This window comes from Stenella coeruleoalba (genome assembly GCF_951394435.1).
Source record: "Stenella coeruleoalba genome assembly, chromosome: 18".
Lineage (NCBI taxonomy): Eukaryota > Metazoa > Chordata > Mammalia > Artiodactyla > Delphinidae > Stenella > Stenella coeruleoalba.
The window spans coordinates 60186635-60207715 of NC_137164.1; the positions used below are offsets into that span (position 1 = coordinate 60186635).

General features: G+C 40.2%; 1 protein-coding gene across 1 annotated transcript in view; it reads left to right on the forward strand.

Moving 5' to 3' along the window:
• Positions 1-309: 309 nt before the first annotated feature.
• The window catches only part of GPC5 (glypican 5), a 644868-nt gene continuing 624096 nt past the window's right edge, over positions 310-21081 (forward strand). The window contains exon 1 of the mRNA XM_079903067.1: positions 310-743. Coding sequence (XP_079759193.1) covers positions 578-743 — 166 coding nt within the window. The 5' untranslated portion in view covers positions 310-577. The remainder of the gene's footprint in view (positions 744-21081) is intronic.

Here is a 21081-nt window from a genome sequence, read left to right on the forward strand (position 1 = left end):
GTACATTCGCTCTTCTTTTCCTCAGACTGCAGTTCCCCGGAATGGATTGGGAGAGCGAGGTCGGGTTCCGTTTTAGTTGTTTCCTGGCTCCACGCAGCGCCGCTCTGCTATCTCTCCAGCGTGGACCACCGTTGACAGGCTCCACGGGTGAGGGAGGCCCCGGGCGGCACGCGGGGGGTGTGGCCTGACCACGGGCGGGGGCGGGGCCTGTCCGCGGAGCTAGACTGGCTGCGCGTCCCAGGTCGGCCGCTTCCAGCCGAGCCCTCGGCTATCGCGGTGGTTCCCCGAGCCAGATACTCTCGGGCTCCGTGCGACTCCAGCCGTTTCCTCGCTCGCGCAGCGCCATCTCGCCCCGCTGGAGAGGGAGACCTGGCGGCTCTGACTGAGAACTCCGGTGTCTCAGCCTTGGGGCACCTCCGGAGACAGCCAAGTGCCCGCAGGTGAAGCCGGCGTCCCAGCCCACCGACAGATAGCACCTCTTGGGAACCTCGACCACCGAGCCTTTTCCAGCGCCTGCAGCGCAAGGCGCGCGGGGAGAGTGGGGTCCACGGCGGGGGAAGGAGTGACCAGGACACCGATGATGGACGCACAGACCTGGCGCGTGGGCTGTCGCTGTTTCCTCCTTCTGGCTCTCGTTGGGTCTACCCGAAGCGAGGGCTTGCAGAGCTGCGAAGAAGTTAGGAAACTTTTCCAGTGGCGCCTGGTGGGACCTGTCAAGGGGCTGCAGGATTCGCCGCGGGCAGGTAAGGCGCGGACTGTCGGCGCGGAGCTGTGCGTCTGGGCGCGGGCTGGGGCGTCCGGGGCGCCGGCCCTGCGCTCCCCAGGTTGTCTGAATGGCCCTTCTTGGGAAGATGACCTTTGAGGCCTTCGGGCCGCGCAGAGTGAATCCTGGGGAGGCCTCTGGGGAAGCGCGGCGTGAACATCCCGAGCGCAACGCAGCTCCGGGGACTCCCTGACTCCGCCTGCGGCTGAGCCGAGCTCTGGGCGTTTGCTTCCCGCCCGGCTCCCTTAGTCTCGGCGGATGCGCTGGAAGGGGTCGGTAAACCTGCCAGCGGGGGACAGCGCGGCCTGACCGCGTTTCTGTTCCACGTGGGAACTTCCCCAGTGCCCTGCCGGGGGGCCTCTGTTGCCTGCTTTCTCGTACGGTGGACGGAGTTGGGCTGGTCGCTGTAAGTTTGATAGTAAAAACACAAAGCTGCCTTATCCTCCTTTGCTGGAGAATGGGGCAGTGACAAGGGCGGCCGGTCCCCTCTGTCATTAAGACTCGCCCTCCCTGGTGTGACCCTTAGCTGCCCCTCCGCGCCCGGGCATCAAGCCCACCTTGCAGGAACCTAAACTACCCAGTGTGTCTCTCGGAGCCACTGGGTAGATGCAACGCCTGAAAGATGTGCCGGCAACAGGCGATCAAACAGAATGCATGGGGGAGCCACTTGACATGGATGAGATCTTCCAGAGATTGAAAGGGAAAGAATACAGTAAGTGTGGCAAGCGTCGATTCTGCTTCTCAAAAGCGCGTGTGCCTGCACCTTTACCCAGTGCTCCGTGCCCCCTCCGCGCAAATTTCCTTCTGCGGGCGGGATTTCCAGTTTACATTCGGTCTGGAAGAATAGGTCTTAGTTGTCAAACGCGACAGCAGGTGTCTGGAGCTAAGATCGATCTTACTGGAGCAATGCACCTAATTACGAGGCCAACACACTGACAAATGCTGTGAGCTTATTGGTTAGACGAAGAACTTGTGGAGGATGCTTGGGTCTAAAATCCGTCCTCTGAGTTTGTATGGTGAGGGGGCTTGCTCGTAGCACTATGGAGCTCTGGCTCTTTCGCTTGATTTCTTTGCTGGTTGTCAACTCAGTTCTGGAGTCATCCCACAAGGAAAATCTGGCCATTTGAGCCCGCCGAAACTATTTTAGTTTACAAGACTAGTCTTATAAACAAACACACAAATATTTATTTGAACACCTATTCGGTACTAGGCACTTTTTCTATACTACTTGAAACAACACAGTTGGATATTCTCAGCTGAGGGCAGTTCTGTTCTCAAACGATACCACCCCCTTGTAAACCTGTTCTTATTTCAGTGCATTCGTTTCATTTAAAAAAAAAAACAAACCCACACTTGTCAGTAGCTAATGCAACTAAAGTGAGTGTGTGTGTTGGGGCAGGGGACTTGGTGAGGGCATTGAGCTGTGAAATCCTCACCTGAACCATAGATTTTGCCCCCCCAGATCCCATAATTTTGGCTGATATGTTCAGTAAATGTTGACAGTAAGGCCTTGATTTCACCACCCATCTCATATCTCAGTATATCTGGTACCTGCTAAACATAATACAGTGACTAGAAGGTATTACATTTCTAGAACCTTGTGTGTGTTTCATCTCTCTTGAAGAGGAACTTTGCAGCGTTATCAGTCACTGGCATAACATTTTACTGAATCTGAAACTCTGTCCTACAGAGAAGGAAATGGTTGCACTTATTTGTGTTTGATATACATGACACACAAAAAAGAGCCAGGATGGCAGGCATCTTCTTTTCTAAGGCATTCTGGATTGTTTCCCCATTGCTAGTAACTTTCTTTATCTGTGGTTTAAGAGCAATGGAGGAATCCTAGCAGCACCTACTCAAGGGGCCATGCAGGGCTGCACTCTTAGGGACATCAGTGGTGCTGGTGAAAAGAAGTGCTGAATTCTTTTGATATTTGCATTAAGAAAAAGTCACGTGAAAGTATTATTCTGAATCAGAATCACCCAATAACAGGCACTTACATCTGAATTTGATATAATTCTGAATTTTTATTGTTTCTCTATTGTTGGTCATTTTTTATTTGAATAATTAAATGAATATTAAACTGTTTCTTTTAACAGGCACTCACATCTGAATTTGATATAATTCTGAATTTTTATCATTCCTCTATTGTTGGTCATTTTTTATTTGAATAATTAAATGAATATTAAGCTGTTTCTTTTAACAGGCACTCACATCTGAATTTGATATAATTCTGAATTTTTATCATTCCTCTATTGTTGGTCACTTTTTATTTGAATAATTAAATGAATATTAAACTGTTTCTTTTAACATTGACGTCTCTTTTCTTTCCACTAAAAAACTTTCATTCCCCATTTGAGTAAACCACACATACCACATGGTTCATAAATGCTTTTCTTTATTTTTGTATTTATATGCGATCTATAATATTTAGCTTGATTGAGTATAGTAGTTGAATCTTATTTTCTAAAATTATTCTCAATCTCAAGAGAGAACATAGTTAATATCTAAGTAGTCATTCTCACATAAGAATACAAATATTAATATTCTTTTTAGCAGGTGTATGTATTTAGCACATAGGCTTTCATTGACTAAAGCTAATACATTTAAATTTGATATTTGTTTTCCTTGAAAGTTAATTTTTTTAGTGCTTTCTTGCATTTCTTGTCCACAAGTAGTTAATTCCTGAGATGCCTGGCCAAAATGCCACTTTTAAAATATAAGCAGGTAGAATAACTTTACAGTTTCATTCTATATTTGTGACCTTTACATCTTCTGAAAACTATGTTACCCAATTCGAAATTACTAAAATGGTGAGAACAGCCATTTAAGCTGTTTCTCAGATTCCCCTCACCTTTGTTCTCTACCCTGCTCCAATTCTTTTAAGCCTATTGAGCTCCTAAGGATGTTTGGATGAGAAATGTAAAAAAGGAGAGAAGGTGTAAATGTGATTAGAATTACAGATTTCCCTGTGTTCTGATTTTATTTCCTAGGTAGTAGTCAAGGTGCCCTTTGCTCTTGTTTATTTCATCCAGAAAAGAACTGTTAGTGAAAATGTCTTTTAAAGGGTCCTTTTATTTTTATTTTTTTTATTGGGGAGAAGGGATAATGCTTTCCCATTGAAATTCTCTTCACACAGGCATTGTTCACACATGCATTATTTCCTTTTTTTAAAGAAGCTAATTCAGAAAGGAGAAGCTTATAAAAATCCAAGGCTACCTTCAGATTTTATATACCAACTAGGTTTAAATGTGGATGTTGCTTGATACAGAGAGTAGCGTGTGAAAGATAACTTTTTCTTGGTAGCTTTGGCTGTAAATAGTATAATAAAAATAAACTTGATGTGGCAAAGTTAAATTCTAATACTATAGGACACTTTAAGTAGTGCGCTATAGTTCTTTTAAACTGCTTTCATTATAATCCAGTCTTATATTGGCTTCAAGGGCAGTGCTGTTTTATACTGATACCCAAGAGAAACAATCTATTTGGTGACCTTGGAGTTTGGAATTATAGACATTTGGGTTCAAAACCTGGTCCTGGCACCTGTGACTCTGTGACTGAGGTTAATCAGTTGTCCTCTTTGAACCTCCATTTTCTCATCTGTAAAATGGGAATGTTAGTTCTCAAAGGCATGTTGCATAGATGAAATGCAATAATACATGTATGTAAGATAGCACAAATCTAGGTACATAGTAAGTGCTCAAAAAATGTGTTGCTGTTATTACAGTTTTTTATTTAGTGTCTTGATTGTAGCTGAACTTGACCTTTAAGGGTGAAATTTTAGTTTTGGATCTCTATAAATCAGAATGTGTTTTATAATAACTAGTTTTTTAAAAGTCACCGATGATTGTTTTTAAAAGTGGGAAATACGTTTCTGTCTAAAATGGTACTTATTAGGTCATGGTGAACATTTTGTTTCTTTTCATGAACTAATGGAAAATCAAAGAAACCTGTCTGAAATGGTATTTCTTAGGTTATGGTGAATATTGTTTTTTTGTGGATTAAGGGGAACTCTAAGAAAGAAACCAAGCTGCACTGCACCACTGCTAGCTGCAGCACCCATACCCACTGGTTCTCCCACCATCCTGCTGTCTGTATTCAGGGAGGTGAAGGAGTGTGCAGGAGATGCCTTAGGGAGTCACATCATTCGACGGCTGGTGGCCATAGTCACTCATTGACAGTAATCTCAATTTGGGACTCTTGTTTCTCATGAACTAACCCCTTTTGCTGCTTGGGCAGCATGGTTATGGTGATCCAAACCATAAACGGGACCCACAGGCTGATGTTGGGCAGATCAGTAATAACAGGATTGTCTTGGGTTGAAGTCCACCAGCCAGGAACCACCAGAAACAGGATGATAGTCAAACAAACTAGGTCTTATTTTCTGCAGCAAGGGAGATCGCACAGCTGAGGAACTGTGGGTGCCTCGGTTAGAGGCAGTTGAAAGGGGCTTTTTATAGGATTTGGCTTTGTGCTGGGTGATTACAAGGGTTTAAGGAAGCAGGGCAATTCAGGAATTGAGCATCTTCCTAACTTACTTAGGTGTCAGGAAGATTAAGATGGGGCTAGTTTTCTTTAATGAAGAAGCAGTAGTCACTCTTGCTGATCAAAAGAGGGGGATATTTAGTTACTTTTGTGGTTGTAGCGTGTCCTCGCGGCTATCCTGCTGCATCACAGGTCTCAGGTGGCTTTGTCTCATCATTGTTTTCTTATTCTGAGCATGTTGTCTCTGTTGAGTTGTAAACATCAAGCCCTAATTCCAGTGTCAGGGAAACTTGTCACTTTCTCCTCTGGAATATCTGGCGTGTGCTTCGATGTCTAAGAAAATGATGCGTTTCATTTTTATCCAGGCTTTTAGTGAAGCTTCATAATGGGGAAGCGAGTATGATTTTCTACCTTTGGGCCATAGAGTATGACTCTCCATCAGGGCCTGAATTGTACAAATCACATCCTATTCCCTCATAGTCAGTTTACTAAAAAATGTAAATGTTGTGTGTGTCCCTGTCCTCTCTCCATCCCCAAATTTAAGTTCTTTTTGCCAAGTGTCCAACATCCTGTATTTGTATAATCAGCTTTAAGGAGGGGTGCAATTTAGGAAACTTAAGAATAGCATTTTATAATTATTTTATACTTCCCCCAACCATGTTTCCAGCTTGCTAGGACTTTCTAGAATATGGAATTTGGCTTGTCTGATAAGAACACCTTCCTGGTCTATAACATTTCTTTTATCATTAATTGGTATAAGACCAAGAGTAACATTTCAACAACCAGATACTACTTGTAAACAGACACGACTTATAAATCAATGGCCTCTTGATATAACTGTTCAAGAAACCACAAATTCATTTTGTTAAAATGGAGTCATGAGAGACTTCATTCATATACTTTGTTGAAATAGATTGTGAACGTGGTACCCTGTCTACTCCGTTAACTAACAAGAGCGATTCATTTTAATAGAGAGTAGCCATTTTCCATATCTACCTTTCTTTTACAAAAGCCTAACCTTTAGAAGACAAGACACCACCAATTGTGCCCTCAATTCTTCTACTTTTCAGCTTTAGAAATTTCAAATTTTACCAGTGGTACTGCTAAAATCATCCTAGAATGATTAGTCATTCTTCTGTGAATCACAACAAATATCCCAGTTTTTGATTAGCCTTATCAGGTTCACATATGGCTGCTGTGTAAGTTGAATGTATAATACACTTTTTCAGAAAGAAAATGAGATTTTGTACTTTCATGATTTCATGAGAGTCTACACTTCTCTTGAAAATTTAAAATACTGAAAAGTACAAAGAAAGCAACACTGATTTTACCATCCAGAAATAACTACCAATAACCCTTTGAATTATCTTTTCAACACCCTCATCAATCCTCTGCTCAGCACATAAATATTTTTTGAAAGAATGTAGAATCACTTTTTCTTTCTTTGTAACATGCCTTTTCCAATCATAAACATCCTTCTAAATATGTATTTTTTTAGTGACTAAGATTCTACTGAATCTGTACCATTCATTGAATTCTCTACTGTTGTTGGAAATATAGGTTTCTAATGTTTGCTACCATAAAGTCACACGGCTAAGGACATGAAAGGCAAATGTGCCAAACTCTCGCCCCACTCACAGCCCTGGGATCGCCTTATCTACATTCATTCCGCTTCAGGGTTTTTCAGTGTCAGCACCACTGACCTGTGGGGCTGGATAATTCTTTGTTGTTGGCAGGGGTGGCGAGTGCGGTCCTGTGTATTGTAAGGTGTTTAGAAGCTTCCCTGACCTTTAGCCCCCCGGATGCCAGTAGCAACGCCTTTCCTCACCCCCAGTTCTGACAACAGAAGATGTCTCTAGACATTGCCAAATGACCCAGGAGAGGTAAAATCGTCCTGACTAAGAGCCACTAGTATAAATGTCCAACCTATGGGTCCTTCACATACGCACATTATATAGCTGGCTGGTTTGCAAGCCTCAGGTCTCAGCTTAGGTGTCAGCTCCTCAGAGAAGCCTTTCTCAAGGTTCACTGAACGCTGTTCCCCGCTGTTTCTTTCATGGCACTTTTCACGGTGCCATATTTCTTTTCTTTTTGCTGTTGATTTTTCACCACTAGATTGCGTGCATGTTGAGGATAGAGAACATGTCCACCGAGACCGGTTTCATGGATATGAAACGTATACAGTCACACAGGGTCCCACACTCAGAAGGGCCCTATGCTTGGTTTAATGTCCTGCTGTTACCATCTTGAAGTTTGAAAAAGGGTCCTGTGCTTCCTTTCTGCATTGGGCCCTGCAAATTATGTAGCCAGTCCAGCTGTGTACCTTGTTCACTGTAGAATATCTGGTGCCCAGAACAGCGGCTGACACAAAATAGGAGTTGAAATGTCTGTTGAATACTTTAGTAAAGCTTCAAGGAGCCTCTTATTTCACCTTTTGAACCTCTCTGATTCTTAAGTTAAACTTCAGAAGTCAGTCCACAGGTATTGAACACCCAAGATTCTATTGATACAGTGATTTTTTAATGTTTTATGGTGTTATAAAAATGAGTTAAAAATTGGCCCCTATGTCTTTTACTTCTTCATAGCTGGTTGGGACCATTAGCCCAAAGCCCACTGGTGCCAAACTCAAATTTTTACAGTTCCAATTGCTTTAAATATAGCTCAAGTAAACATATTTTTAGTCGTTTAGGGTCTGCCTGCTTTGCAAACCCCACAAAGCTGAACTTATCTGCTAGCCATACAGATAAAATAAACTCTGGTGCAGTAAAAGACCCCAAGTTACTGCTGCCCTTTGAAGCTCTTTGACTCAGAGACTTCCCATCTTGCTGCTAAGCAATATCACCTAGACACGGGGGCCCCCTCTCCAATACCCGTCTCTCCTGGGATTTCCCTTGTTTTCTTCCTCTTCTGGGTGGTGGTCCTGTACCAGTGTCTCGGCAGGTCTCCTGCTGTGAGGGACATCCCCTCTCATGCAACCTGTCAAAGTGGCACCCAACTAAAGCTCATTGCATACTACTGCCATCGTGAGGTCCTGTCTTTTCTTTGACCAGCCCTGAAATCCTCACTCACCACATACAGATCAGTATTTAGTTATTTCTAATATAAGGTTGGGACTCAAAAGTAGCAATACTGATTTTAAATGTGTTTCTTTCCTTCTGCTAGACTGTAGGCTACTTGTGAGCAGGAACTGTGATTGATTTATCTTTTTGTTCTGTGATTAGGCCAAACTTAATAAATCAATTTTGATTTTTAGAATTAATCTTATACTCGTAGTTACCCAACAGGCTCAATTTATTGTGTTTAATTATGTTTTTTATGCCTGATATTAATAGAATGAGAAATGTAGATGGTGAAGTTTTAAAAAATATATTCTGATCTGGGCTTAGTTGCGTTGTTAAATAAATCATTTATGTGGAGTTAATATCTTCTTATGTAACTGCCACAAATTTTATAAAGTGACCTAATGCTTTTGAGTTTAAATTTAAAGAAATTTTTATCTATCTTAGCTAACATTTTTGAAATGGAGTAAATTAATTGCCAAACCAACGTCTGAAAGAAAGTTTCCTCAAATGTCTTGCAAGGGAAGGAAGATTATTTAACATTTAAGGATTCATTTGCAGTTGTTATCACCATGTAGACAGTGTGACTGATCTGCCTTAGAACATTAATTGATCTATTATTGGAAGAATGGAGAAAAATAAAGGTGACCAACTATAATTTACAATTGGCTGTGGGTTGGTCGGTTTGTGTTTTATTTGAATATATGTTTTGCAAAATTGTTTCTTTCCATGAGAAAATTAATAGTAAGGAACTGGAAGATGATTTGGTTTTTCCGTCTCCTACCCTGATTAATTCCATGTTGGGAAAAAGTACAAATCACTTAGCTATGGAATTGTTCCTGAGCTGGGAAGATTGTTGAAGGACACTGACTTGGGGTCTAGATTCCATGTGACCAAGTAGAGAGGCCACAATCTTTCAGAGGAAGCAAGAAAATAACTGCTGTTAAATCACAAAACATGATATATGGTAGCAGGTACAATTTGTCTCTAAAGTATTTACAACAATTCCAATTTTAGAACTACTCACTTAGCCTTTAAGACTTCTTTTCAGTGATATCTTAGAAAAAAACTTTTTTTTCCTGTGTGAATTGTGATTGGTTATTTTTTAGGATATCTTAGAATTGGTTTTAGGAAGTTTTACCTAAGTAAAGGATTACTTAAGTCAGTGCTAATGAGACATGCATATTCTGGTATGGTTCAGCTAGTAACTTAAATATCTTTCAAATACAGTCATATTTAAAAGCTAGTGAACATTTCTTGTTTCCTAATTTAAATTGCTTATTATTCTTTGTAGGATAATGGGTTTGAATTACTGGTTTTCCTCTCCTGTGCTCCGATAATTAGATTTTCTTTAGTTTTTATAATTCTCTATGGCAATATAATGAAATAATCTTTGGCAGCTGTCTTTTTAGAACTCATAGTCTTTTGTTTTTCCTTGTCTTATAGTTTCAAGGGACGTTAGTTCATAATTCCTTCAGTATAGTATTCATTTTGGGAGAGGCTAAGAACTGAGAGTTGGATAAAAAGCATATCAAGAGTGTGACTTCACTGATCAAATGAACGTAGAAATTATTTCTGCATGTCCTTGTTCATAGCATATATACTCTTTAAATGGAAGAGTGTCAGTATTAAATTACCTGTTCAGATTTATTTGCTTTTTGAACAACTCTCTTATTTGGTAAGGTTATACCAAGTTACGTTTGGTTCATTTTCTTTTGATCATTGAAAATGTCTGTGTTTAATGAGCTGAAACTGAAGTCGGTCAATAAAGTGAAGAGATTAATAGTCTGTTCTTCACCAGGCTTGGAATACATTTTACTCTGGGGTGTAAAAGTCATTTTTAAAAAGAAGATTTTTTGATTAACTTAAAAGGTAAAGGAAAGAGGAATAACATTGAAAGAGCCAAAAGCTGAGGAATCCACGAGTTCTTCAGAGTCCCCTTTATTTATCAGGTGAAGATATGTGGGTCTGGATTTGAAGAGTTAAGAGCTTTAGCTGCAAAACAAAACTAAATGTTGCTTTTTACCTTTCTAAGTTTAGGGTCACAGATAAGCTTGAAGTCGTTAAATATTTAATATTTAGTTTATCTTTGGACATATCTTACATAGAAAACAAGGAAAAGTGGTAAGTATGACAGAGCATTGAAAAGTTGTCATGGGATAAATAAATGGGAAATGAGACATTTTAACTTATACTTTGTCCCGTATTATGGTCACAGATTTTAGTGAATACCAATGAATTTCATTCTGAAATAGCTTGGTCTTGACTACATCACTTATTAGCTATGTGACCTTCAGCAGATAACTCAACCTCTCAGAAAATGTTTTTCTTTCTTCACAGGGATAGTATGTAGGCCGTTCCTTTTCCCTTTCAGTGGTTTATGAGGACCACATAGTATGGTGTAAAAGCTTTGTAAACAATAATATAATCCACTAATATAGTTAATTCTATCAATACTAGAAATGTAATTCTTAGATGCATTTAAAAAATTCTTTATATGAGATCAAAGAGCAGGCAAAGTAGAGATCCTTTTTCTTCATGCTAATAAACTTCTAAACTTTCAGATAATTTTCTCCCATCACTCACTCTCAAAGTATTGATCCTCTACTCACAGAAACTTAGTCCATCCTTTCACTCTTTATTTTAGTTAATAAGTTACTTAATTGTTTATAGTTTAATTCTAAGGTAAAATCAAATTTGTTTATTCATATTACGTAGTTTAAGATCTAAAGACTGGTCTTTTGTGAAATGTCATTTAAATTAATTCTATTAAGATCAAGAGGGAGGTACTTTGCCTGGAAACAGGCTGATCAAATGCAAGCAGGGAGAGGCTCTGCAGCTCGTGATTGACGTCATGAGGGGGAGTAGGGGTTAATTTTCTACTGTGTTTTATCACGTTCTTGCACGTCACAGTGCTGCTGGGTCCTTTTGTGTGTCTTCTGCATTGCGGATGAGAACTTTTTTTCCATAAGAAAGGCACAGAGGTGGAGCGCGCTGGTGAGTCTCTGCTTGCCCCTTTAGATGGACTCTCCATCCTGCTCTGTCCCTGGACTACATCAAAGGCATTCTTGCCTCTGGCAGCCCTTGGGAAGCAGTGGCTGGAGAAGACTGGGCAAGTGGAGTGTGGTGCATACCAGGTCTCACCTTGTGGGGTCCCGGCAGCCTCCCTAAGTCCCTTGACCTAAGCACACAGCTCCTCTCAAGCGACCTCACTTCTCTTCTCTGGATTCTGGTAGCTACTTTCTCCTCTTGTCTCCTCTGAGGTAGTAACAGCCCCTTCTCCACAGTTATTAGCCAGGGAATACTGCAGTATCCTTTATAGTTTTCCTATACCCTGCCCTTTATAAAAGATTTTATTGAATAATTCTATTTGAGATAGCAATTTATTTCCTTTCAAGATCCTTCCTGTATGACAAAACTTTACATACTTTAGATATTTAAACCCATAGCTTTCAGAGATCATTTGATTTGTAATTAAAATATATAGAAACACAAATCTGTTCTAGAGTTGAATTATAAATGCTTTTAGAGTTCTAATCAATGATGATCTCTCTATTCATATTCAGGTACCTCGTGATCATGCTTCTGTTAATTAGTTGTTTCTTTCCTTCCGTTTTCCCTCACCCCTTTTATGAAGAACACTGGTGCTGGCTAACTCTTTAGGTTTCAGTTGGAAATTTGACTAAATAGATAACACCCCAGAATAAAACAGCAATTTAATCCCCACTGACTCCACTAATTCAATCAACAGCCAAATGTCACAGAATCTACTTTACAAACGTCCCCGTAATTCCTCTACCACCACCATTGCCACCACCATGCTTTAACCTAGTGCCTTCTCATGGCTGGATTACTCAATCAGCCTACATCTGTTCTTGGTCCTTGCCAGTTCATTTCCCAATTAATTCCCAGTGAAGTAAACTTTATCTTTATTTCTCATGTTAAATCCTTCAATGATTTCCCATTGCCTTTCTCTAAAAAACAAACAAACGAACAAACAAAAACCAGCAAAAAGAACAAAAAAGTGATTCTGTTTGAATACGTAATTTCTGTATAATCAAAAAATAAAATAAACATCACAGTGAAATAAATGGGGGAAAAACTCTATGTCATTTCATCTGTCATACACAACAACCAAAAGGTTAGCATCCTTAATCGTGCATGAGCTCTTATAAATTGGTGACAAAGACACTAATATTCCAAGGGAAATGAAAAAAGAACATAAAGAGGAAATTCAAATGATTAAATGACTAATAAGGATATGTGAAGATGATTGACTCAAGAGTAAGAGAGGAAAACCAATTTCTTAGGAATATCACATTGTCAAAGATTAAAAATACTGATATCTAATACTCCTGTGATCGTAGCAAATAGAGCACTCTCATCTACAAATACTGAGAAAGAAGACTGGTGAAGACTGTCTCTACATTTGGGGAGAATTTTGCATATATCACTCAAAATTTAAATTTTGTATATCCTTTGCCTACCAATTCCAATTTATAGGAAAGTGTTCTAACAAAATAATTGGACAAATTTAGATGAATATATATACATACATAAGCAGGTTTATTGCACTTAGAATCCACAGCTAATGTAGATGCCTATTAATGTTTATTAAATGATAAATTATGGATAATCATGTGGACACTAAACCCAGAGAGGTAAAGCTATGTAACCAAAGTGACTCATGGCCCTATTGAAAGGAAAAAGCAAATTATGACTCGACTTAAAAAAAAAAAGAAGGAACCGGGCTTCCCTGGTGGCGCAGTGGTTGAGAGTCCGCCTGCCGCTGCAGCAGACACGGGTTCGTGCCCCGGTCCGGGAAGATCCCACATGCCGCGGAGCGGCTGGGCCCGTGAGCCGTGGCCGCTGAGCCTGCACGTCCGGAGCCTGTGCTCTGCAACGGGAGAGGCCACAGCAGTGAGAGGCCCGCGTACCGCAAAAATAAATAAATAAATTTAAAAAAAGGGAGGCTTGGGAGGAGCCCCTGTAGTTACTCAGAGCCCGTCATTGAGAATTGGGAGGATGTTGGAGAGGCTGGATAGAGGGCTGCGTGTGCCTAAAGTGCTTACATTTGTAACAGTCTCTTTCCCAATGTCCTGGCTCTTTGCAAATAATAGCAGAAACTAGGAGGGTTTGGGTTTCATTTAGGAGCCTTCATTTATTGGAGTTGAGGATTAAGAAGTTTGGTGGTCTTCCTTATAGGCGACTCATCTAGAGTGTGAGAGAGCTGGTGTGCCAGATTAACTGAATCTGGGGTGGACAGTTTCCCATTCCATCCTGGTCCTTTTCACTAGAAGGGAAAGGTCTTGGTTCAGCCCATTAATAAACATAGAGTTAAAAACTATGCAGGTGAAATCAACATCTGAAGGAAGACCAGAACTTTCTTTAAAAACAATCTGAAGTCAATCATAATCTTAATGAACAGGTTCATCAGATTTCTGTGTTCAAGGCTGACTATTGTTCTAGTCAAACAGGCTTTGGAAAAGCCCTAGGAATTGCTCCCTGAGGTTGCCTAGTGATCACCTGAGCCTGATCATATAAGAAGTTAGGGGGCTTTTTTCCTGATTGTAATTCTAGAAACCTTTCAGGTCTTTGCTAATTGGTGGTTTCCATCCAATGCTGGCCCTGGCCTTCACCAGCAGGCATATGGACTGGCTATTATAAGTCAGAGAAACCAGGTTGATAAGCTTGAATGACTACATTAAAGTCCTCAGCAAATCTGTGAGGATCTTTGGTTACTTTGGGAAAATCTTCAACTATGGCTTGCAATTCAGCTTTAGCCCAGATTTCCTTTTCTTGGAGAGACAAGAGAGGCGGTCAGGGCATAAGAACTCCCTTTTCTGGCCTCCTGACTCTAACTGGTTTCTATTTAATTGTTTTCACAAGTCACATGCTAGCTTGTTAACTTGCAAGTAGGAAAAACTCCCAGACCCTTCACACGCCCCAGCAACCACTCCCACCCCCACCCCACGCACACCATACATAGACCTGGTGTTCCATTTCAACCATAGCTCAGTGCTTTTGGTTTCCCCAATGAAACCATACCTTTTCATACATCTCGCCTTTTGTCAACTCTCTGTGGAATATCATTCCCCCCCCCCCCGCCCCCGCTCTGCTTTTCTGCCTCTAATCTTGTCTGACCAATCAGAATTCAAATTTGTTTTTCTACTTATTAGTTTTGTGAACTTAGACAAATTTAACCACAATAAACTCACTTTCTCATTTATTAAACAGGAATATTTTCTACCCCCCCCTTTTTTTTTGGTGAGGATACTATAAAGCATCTAGTTAAAAAATTATTCAAGATAAAGCTCAAAATCCCCTCTGACACCCTCTCTTGTCTCTCCAAGAAGAGGAAACCATTTTTTCCTTTGTGCTTCCGTAGAACCTGGTACATACTTCTTTCATAGCACTTTGTCACATTAATTAAAGTTTTTACAAATGTGTCTCCCCCTAGGTTGAGCCCTGGAGGGGCAAAACTGCATTCTGTCCTTCTTGGTATCCTTAATAACTATCACAGTGTCTTGAGCAGGACAGGTGTTTAATCAATATTTGATGAATTCATTTGATTTATTAATCAAAATAAGGAACAGGAAATTACTCTGCAATTTAACACAGGTGGAAGGAAGACTCAGCATCTTTTGAATACTCCCCTGAGAAGGGGGGCTAAGAGCCCATGTATGCTGTAAGGCTGCCCACTTGCACCCACAACTCAGGAGCTTACACATTTATCAGCCTTTAAGATGCCATTTTAAGAATGCTGGTTAAATTGACCTCAAAAAGAATAACCAGCAAAACCCAGACTATGATCTGCTGCATATCATTTCTATGGGCTGTTTCATTAGTGTTCTTAGCAGGAGGGTCTCACTAGCTCGCGAGCAACGCTGCATCCTGAATATGTTTCTTAAAGAGCCCCAGTACATATCAGTATTAAAGCTCTGGGAAGTACTACACTTGAGAGAGTCTATTTATTTGATTATTAAGAAAAAAATTTATTTGCATAGGGAAAGAGTGTTTTTTTTCCTCACTCACTTTTTATTTATTCTCCTGGGACATTTTTACTTCGTACCAATTAGGGAAGCTCTTCTTGAAAAAGTGGATGGAGGAGATGGAGAGCCTTAGAAGGCGGGATTTTTAGGGGATTTGAGTGGAAGGATGAGTCTAGTAGGATGCCCAGTTTTTGAAGTAGCTTTCAGAGTGTAGAAGACAGTCTGCAGGGAGGAAGGTACAACATGGGGCATGTCAGTATGGAGGTTACTCTGGTATATCTTGGTGATAATGTACAATAGATAGTTGCAAGTGTGGGTCCAAATATCACTTGAGAGAGGGATGTACATAAAGACATGGAGATCATTAAGTGTGTGAGTGAATTCCTGGGAGTAAAAGTTCATTCACGGACAGAACTGAGAGGCAGAACCTGCATCAACACAAATAATTAAGGACTAGGAGAAAGCAGATAATCCAGTGATGTTCTAGAAATCAAAGAAAGGGAAGGGTTCTGAGAACTGGGGAGTAAGTATTGGCAGATTCCACAAAGAGGTCAAGAGTGGTTAGAAATGGATGTGTCCCTTGGATTGGAAAACGCGGAGTCCACCAGTTACCTGGGTGTGTGCATTCACCAAGGAGTGGTCAGGTCAGACTTGAGACAGCAGGGCTGGCATGAGAATGAGGTGGAAACAATCAATTCACACCCCCCTTTCGAGAAGCTGACTTCTGCAGAGAAGAAGAGAAAGAGCCAGAGTATAATTTGTCGTTCTTTTGTGTATGAGCGTTTTGCAAAGTACACTCTTTATGAACATGTCTACAGCTTAAGAAAGTGATGAAATGAGTGCAGAAGTGGTGACTGAGAGACAGCCATCATTACCTAAGGCCTATTTGGCTGTGTTAAGGATTTTGGACTCTGTCTCAAGAGCAATCGAAAGTCATGGAAAATCTTTTAGCATAAGTGCCATGATTAGATTTGCATTTTAAAAAGACTTTTCTTGTCGGTAGCGTATCCATTTAAAACTTCTTTTCTAGGTTTAAGATTAGAGTGGTGGTAGTACAGGTGGAAAGAAGTAAACTTAAAAATTATTTAAGCGGTAGAATCAATATGATTTTGATTTCTTCTACTTGTCTTGCAACAGCAATCTATTAAGGTGCTTCTCATGTACTTTAAAAATTGTTCATCCAGCTGAAATCAGTCCCAAAAGCAAGAGGAACACATTGACCTTGAATTCATGGCTATTTGAGTAACCCGAATTACATTGCATGTTGTGTATGGCTATTCAAATGACATATGCTTCTCACTGCATGGTTAATAAAGTCTCATGCTGTAGCTCCCTACTGTCTATTTGTAGGTGAGTTATAAAACTTCTAGAGGAGCTAATAATCTGAGCCAGAAGGAGTCAAGCCATTCAATGTCTTAAGTGATTTCAATTAGCCATAGATCTCTACATATGTGTTTGTATCCTAGCTCTTCTAATACTAGTTTAAATCAATGTGCAGCTTTTAGCAAACAACCGTCAGACTTATTTATGAATTTATGCGTCATGGGCCATAGGAAAATGTCACTGTCAGTTATGTAATTATTAGAGTATAAAATGGAGATAGTTTGTGACCAAATAGCTCTTGTTTGAGCAACTGCTTAGTAACCTTTCGTGTTAACTTTGGGCCTGAGTTTATGTTAATGTGACAAGGAGGGAGCTGCAGTGATGGCCTCAGACTCCTCCTGGCTTTACCTGTGTCTCACAATTCCCTGCATCCCTAGAACAGTTAGTAAAGTTTGTGATTCTGTGAGTCACTGCTTCTGTGAGTGGGATTTGATAATCCACCTCTTTTTCTTTTTAATCCCACTTTCTAGGCTAGTGGACTTTCAGATTTGTGGGTTTCCTTTGTAATTAAAAAAAATTTTCTACATTATATGCCCTAAAATTTCATTTTGTCAGGGAAATGGTAACATAACCATTTTCAATAATCAAAGGTAGGTGACCATCTTATACTTGATGAGAACATAGCTGTAATCCTCATGGAATAACCCACCTCCCCTGTACCTCTATTTCTTAAAGTTGAGAAATCAAGAGACTCTTGGCTTTTTGCATGTCAAGCTGTTTATTCTTTTTCTCTTTTATTTGCCTACCCCCAGTGCCAGCAGCATAATTTCCTATTTATTCCTACTATTTCCTCCTTTCTATTATTTTTTTATGTTTACCTTTTGATGTTTTGTGAAATAACTTCTTAATGTGTGCACTTAATAAAATAGTTCCTCCTCCTTAAAATAATGTATAAATAAATTTATGAGGCATCTTTTAGTGTCTTAAAATGGAGAAAATGCAAGAGTAGATCTTGGAATGCAACTCAAGGTCTCACTCTATCAGGCATCATTGTGATCCTATCATAAGCACATTTCTACCAGTCATTATAAATCAATATCACCTCCCATAGTCATCCAGAGGGTGAACAGGTAAACACTTTCAAGGATTTTAGAATCATCCAACTTTTTCTCTTAGCTTCCGTTCAAAGAATCTGCTAGCTTATTTACTTGTGTATTCTGAGGTAGAAACTTGTCTAAATGTCATAAAGAACTGCTAACAGTTATTTTGGGATGTGATGGTCCATTTTTACAATTACGTACTGTGAGGCATACCTCTTCAGGAAGTTCCATTCTAATACCAAAAACAAAACAGCACATTAAGAAAGAGATAAGGGCTTCCCTGGTGGCGCAGTGGTTGAGAGTCCGCCTGCCGCTGCAGGGGACACGGGTTCGTGACCCGGTCAGGGAGGATCCCACGTGCCGCGGAGCGGCTGGGCCCGTGAGCCATGGCCGCTGAGCCTGCACGTCCGGAGCCTGTGCTCCGCAACGGGAGAGGCCACAGCAGTGAGAGGCCCGCTTACCGCAAAAAAAAAAAAGGAAAGAAAAGAAGGAAGATAAACTTTTTTTTTTGTTTAAAGTGGAATTCAGAAAGTTAGCCTTTTTAAGGTGGAATTCAGAATGTTAGCATTTTAAGGTGGAATTCAGAATGTTAGCATTTTTAAGGTGGAATTCAGAATGTTAGCCTTTTTAAGGTGGAATTCAGAATGTTTGTTAGCCTTTTTAAGGTGGAATTCAGAATGTTAGCATTTTAAGGTGGAATTTAGAATGTTAGCATTTTTAAGGTGGAATTCAGAATGTTAGCCTTTTTAAGGTGGAATTCAGAATGTTTGTTAGCCTTTTTAAGGTGGAATTCAGAATGTTAGCATTTTAAGGTGGAATTCAGAATGTTAGCATTTTAACTCTTCCTTTTTCCTCCCCATCCTCCACATTATGATAAAAGTCATTAAGCAATAAAATAGGGAAAACATGTATCATTTTATGGAAACCACAGTGGACTATCACCCAAATACCAAAATATTTGACAAATTTCTCCATGATAAAGTTCATGAAGGTAAGAATGGGGGAGGGACCAATAAGCTTACAGTTTGCTGAAGCTCGTGGAAGAAAAATTGCTCCAGAAATCAGAAATGTCACCCTAATGCAGCCTCACTAACACCTTTTGGCTCAGAACTATAGGGCCCACCAGGGAGGTGGGCCATGAGACAGCGGATGAGAGGAAAAGTATTGATTATACTGCTGTTTCCTAAAGTGTTCCGCATGTCGGAACTCACAGAGGATATGTGCACCCTAAGGAGACTGGCATGCCAAGCGAAGCAGGGCCCCTGCTAATGTTGATCCCAGCAAAGGCAGGGGTACCAGCTGAAGAAGGAAGCATCACCCTGGAGACCCTAAAAAATAGTATAGAAAATTGGGCAGAGCCTTGAAACTCCCTGTTCCACAGTGTCTTCCTGATGCTGATCCTTCCCTATCCCACCTGGACTCCTGGGTCTCCCAGCTAGTAAAGAAGCATGACTGAAAACATTGATTAACATTCCTTTCTGGGTCTGAAATTCAACAACAGAAATCTAAAAATTTGACAAGTTTAATTGCAACTCCAAATACATCATAAAACAGATAACTTCTATAAGGTACATGTAAAAATGGAAAACCAGCTGGACTTGTAAAAGATCCAGAATTTCAGTCTGAGAGATGTTTAATAGAAAAGAATACCTCCTAATTTCTCATTCATATTTCATGTTGCATTCATAAGACAAAACTGTACATCTTGGAAAATAATCGGAGAATAGAAAAGGATTCTTGAAGGTCAAATTCACGGTTTTCTTAAAGAATGCAGTGAAGCCTATGAAAAATAGGCTAAATAGAACCTGAATGACTGAATTAGAAGATATGTTTAGAAGTTCCTCCTGAATTATGAAGAAAAGGTTAAAGTAATGTAAACTATGAACAAAAAGATGGGAGGAGTGCAAGATACAGTCGAAAGATCCAACGGCTGATAAATATTTCAGAGTGAGAGAGAAAAGCATAGGAAAGGCAGTCTTGGAAATAATAGAAGAAATACTACAGAGTCAGAGACTTGAAGCATTATGGTCTAATAATTAAGTGCACGGGCTTTGGAGCCTTGCTGCAGGTTTCACGTCTTGGCCATTTATTAAGCATTTATATTATTGTTTTTGAGACCATTTTTATTATTGAAATGATTTATAGTCTGGTAAAATTTTTGAACCATTAGTACTTTAAAAAGTCATTTAAACTTATAGTCAGAAGAAGAGAGGTTACTAAAAGGACAAATAGGCAGATTGATGTTGGACTTCTTTACAATACTGGAAGCTGGAAGATACAGACTTTGGAAGGAAACTGTATTTAAGATAGTAGGTATTCTCAGATACACAGGGGTTTAATTAAAAAGGCTACTGTATGCGTACAATTCCTTTTTTTTTTTTTTACTTAAAAGTTTCTAAGTTGGGCTTCCCTGGTAGCGCAGTGGTTGAGAGTCTGCCTGCCGATGCAGGGGACGCGGGTTCGTGCCCCAGTCCGGGAAGATCCCACATGCCGCGGAGCGGCTAGGCCCGTGAGCCATGGCCGCTGGGCCTGCGCGTCCGGAGCCTGTGCTCCGCAACGGGAGAGGCCACAACAGTGAGAGGCCCGCGTACCGGTTAAAAAAAAAAAAAGTTTCTAAGTCAAGTAAGAAACAATTAGAAATAAAACAATCAGTCATAATACATACTTGGAATAAAATGGCCAGTGATAGGAAAAAGAAATGAGTCATAATTATTTTGTAAATGAAGATTTCTGACCTCAGTTTTGTGTGATGTTTGCAAATAATGATTCTAAATCATAAATCTGATATTAAATTTATGGAGGTAATAAGAAATATAATCTCTTGCACTGTAATAGGAGGAGGATGGGAACTCGTAGCAGTTGATTGGTTTTACTTAGGGATAGATTTCTGCAGACTTACAGGATCCTGGGGACCTGCGATTCTATTTCATCATGACATTGCTGGATTTTCTTGGGACAAGAATGACTTCTTTTGGCGGAGTTGGTGGCAGGATTAGATAGTAAAGTGTGGTGGGTGAAGACTGCCAGAATCCAGTGTTTTTTAGACACAGCCTGGAATTTAGTTACCCCTGTTCTGGATATCATAGTCATGACTGATAACCCAAGTTTTTGGGTGAAACTGGGCCCAGTACGGAGGCTGGCAATCTAGTATGGGTTGGGGAAAACAATTTGACCCCATTGTTAGAAATGGAATAAACAGTAGGAGTATATATAATTTAGTTACTGGAATTCAGGTATGAAAGTATGTCAGGACAAGCAAAGGTACTAAATATGATGAACCAATGCAGAATGAATTTTGGATACTTAATTGAACCCTTGACTAGGATTCAGTTAATACTAGAATCTGGAGTGGGATGGAG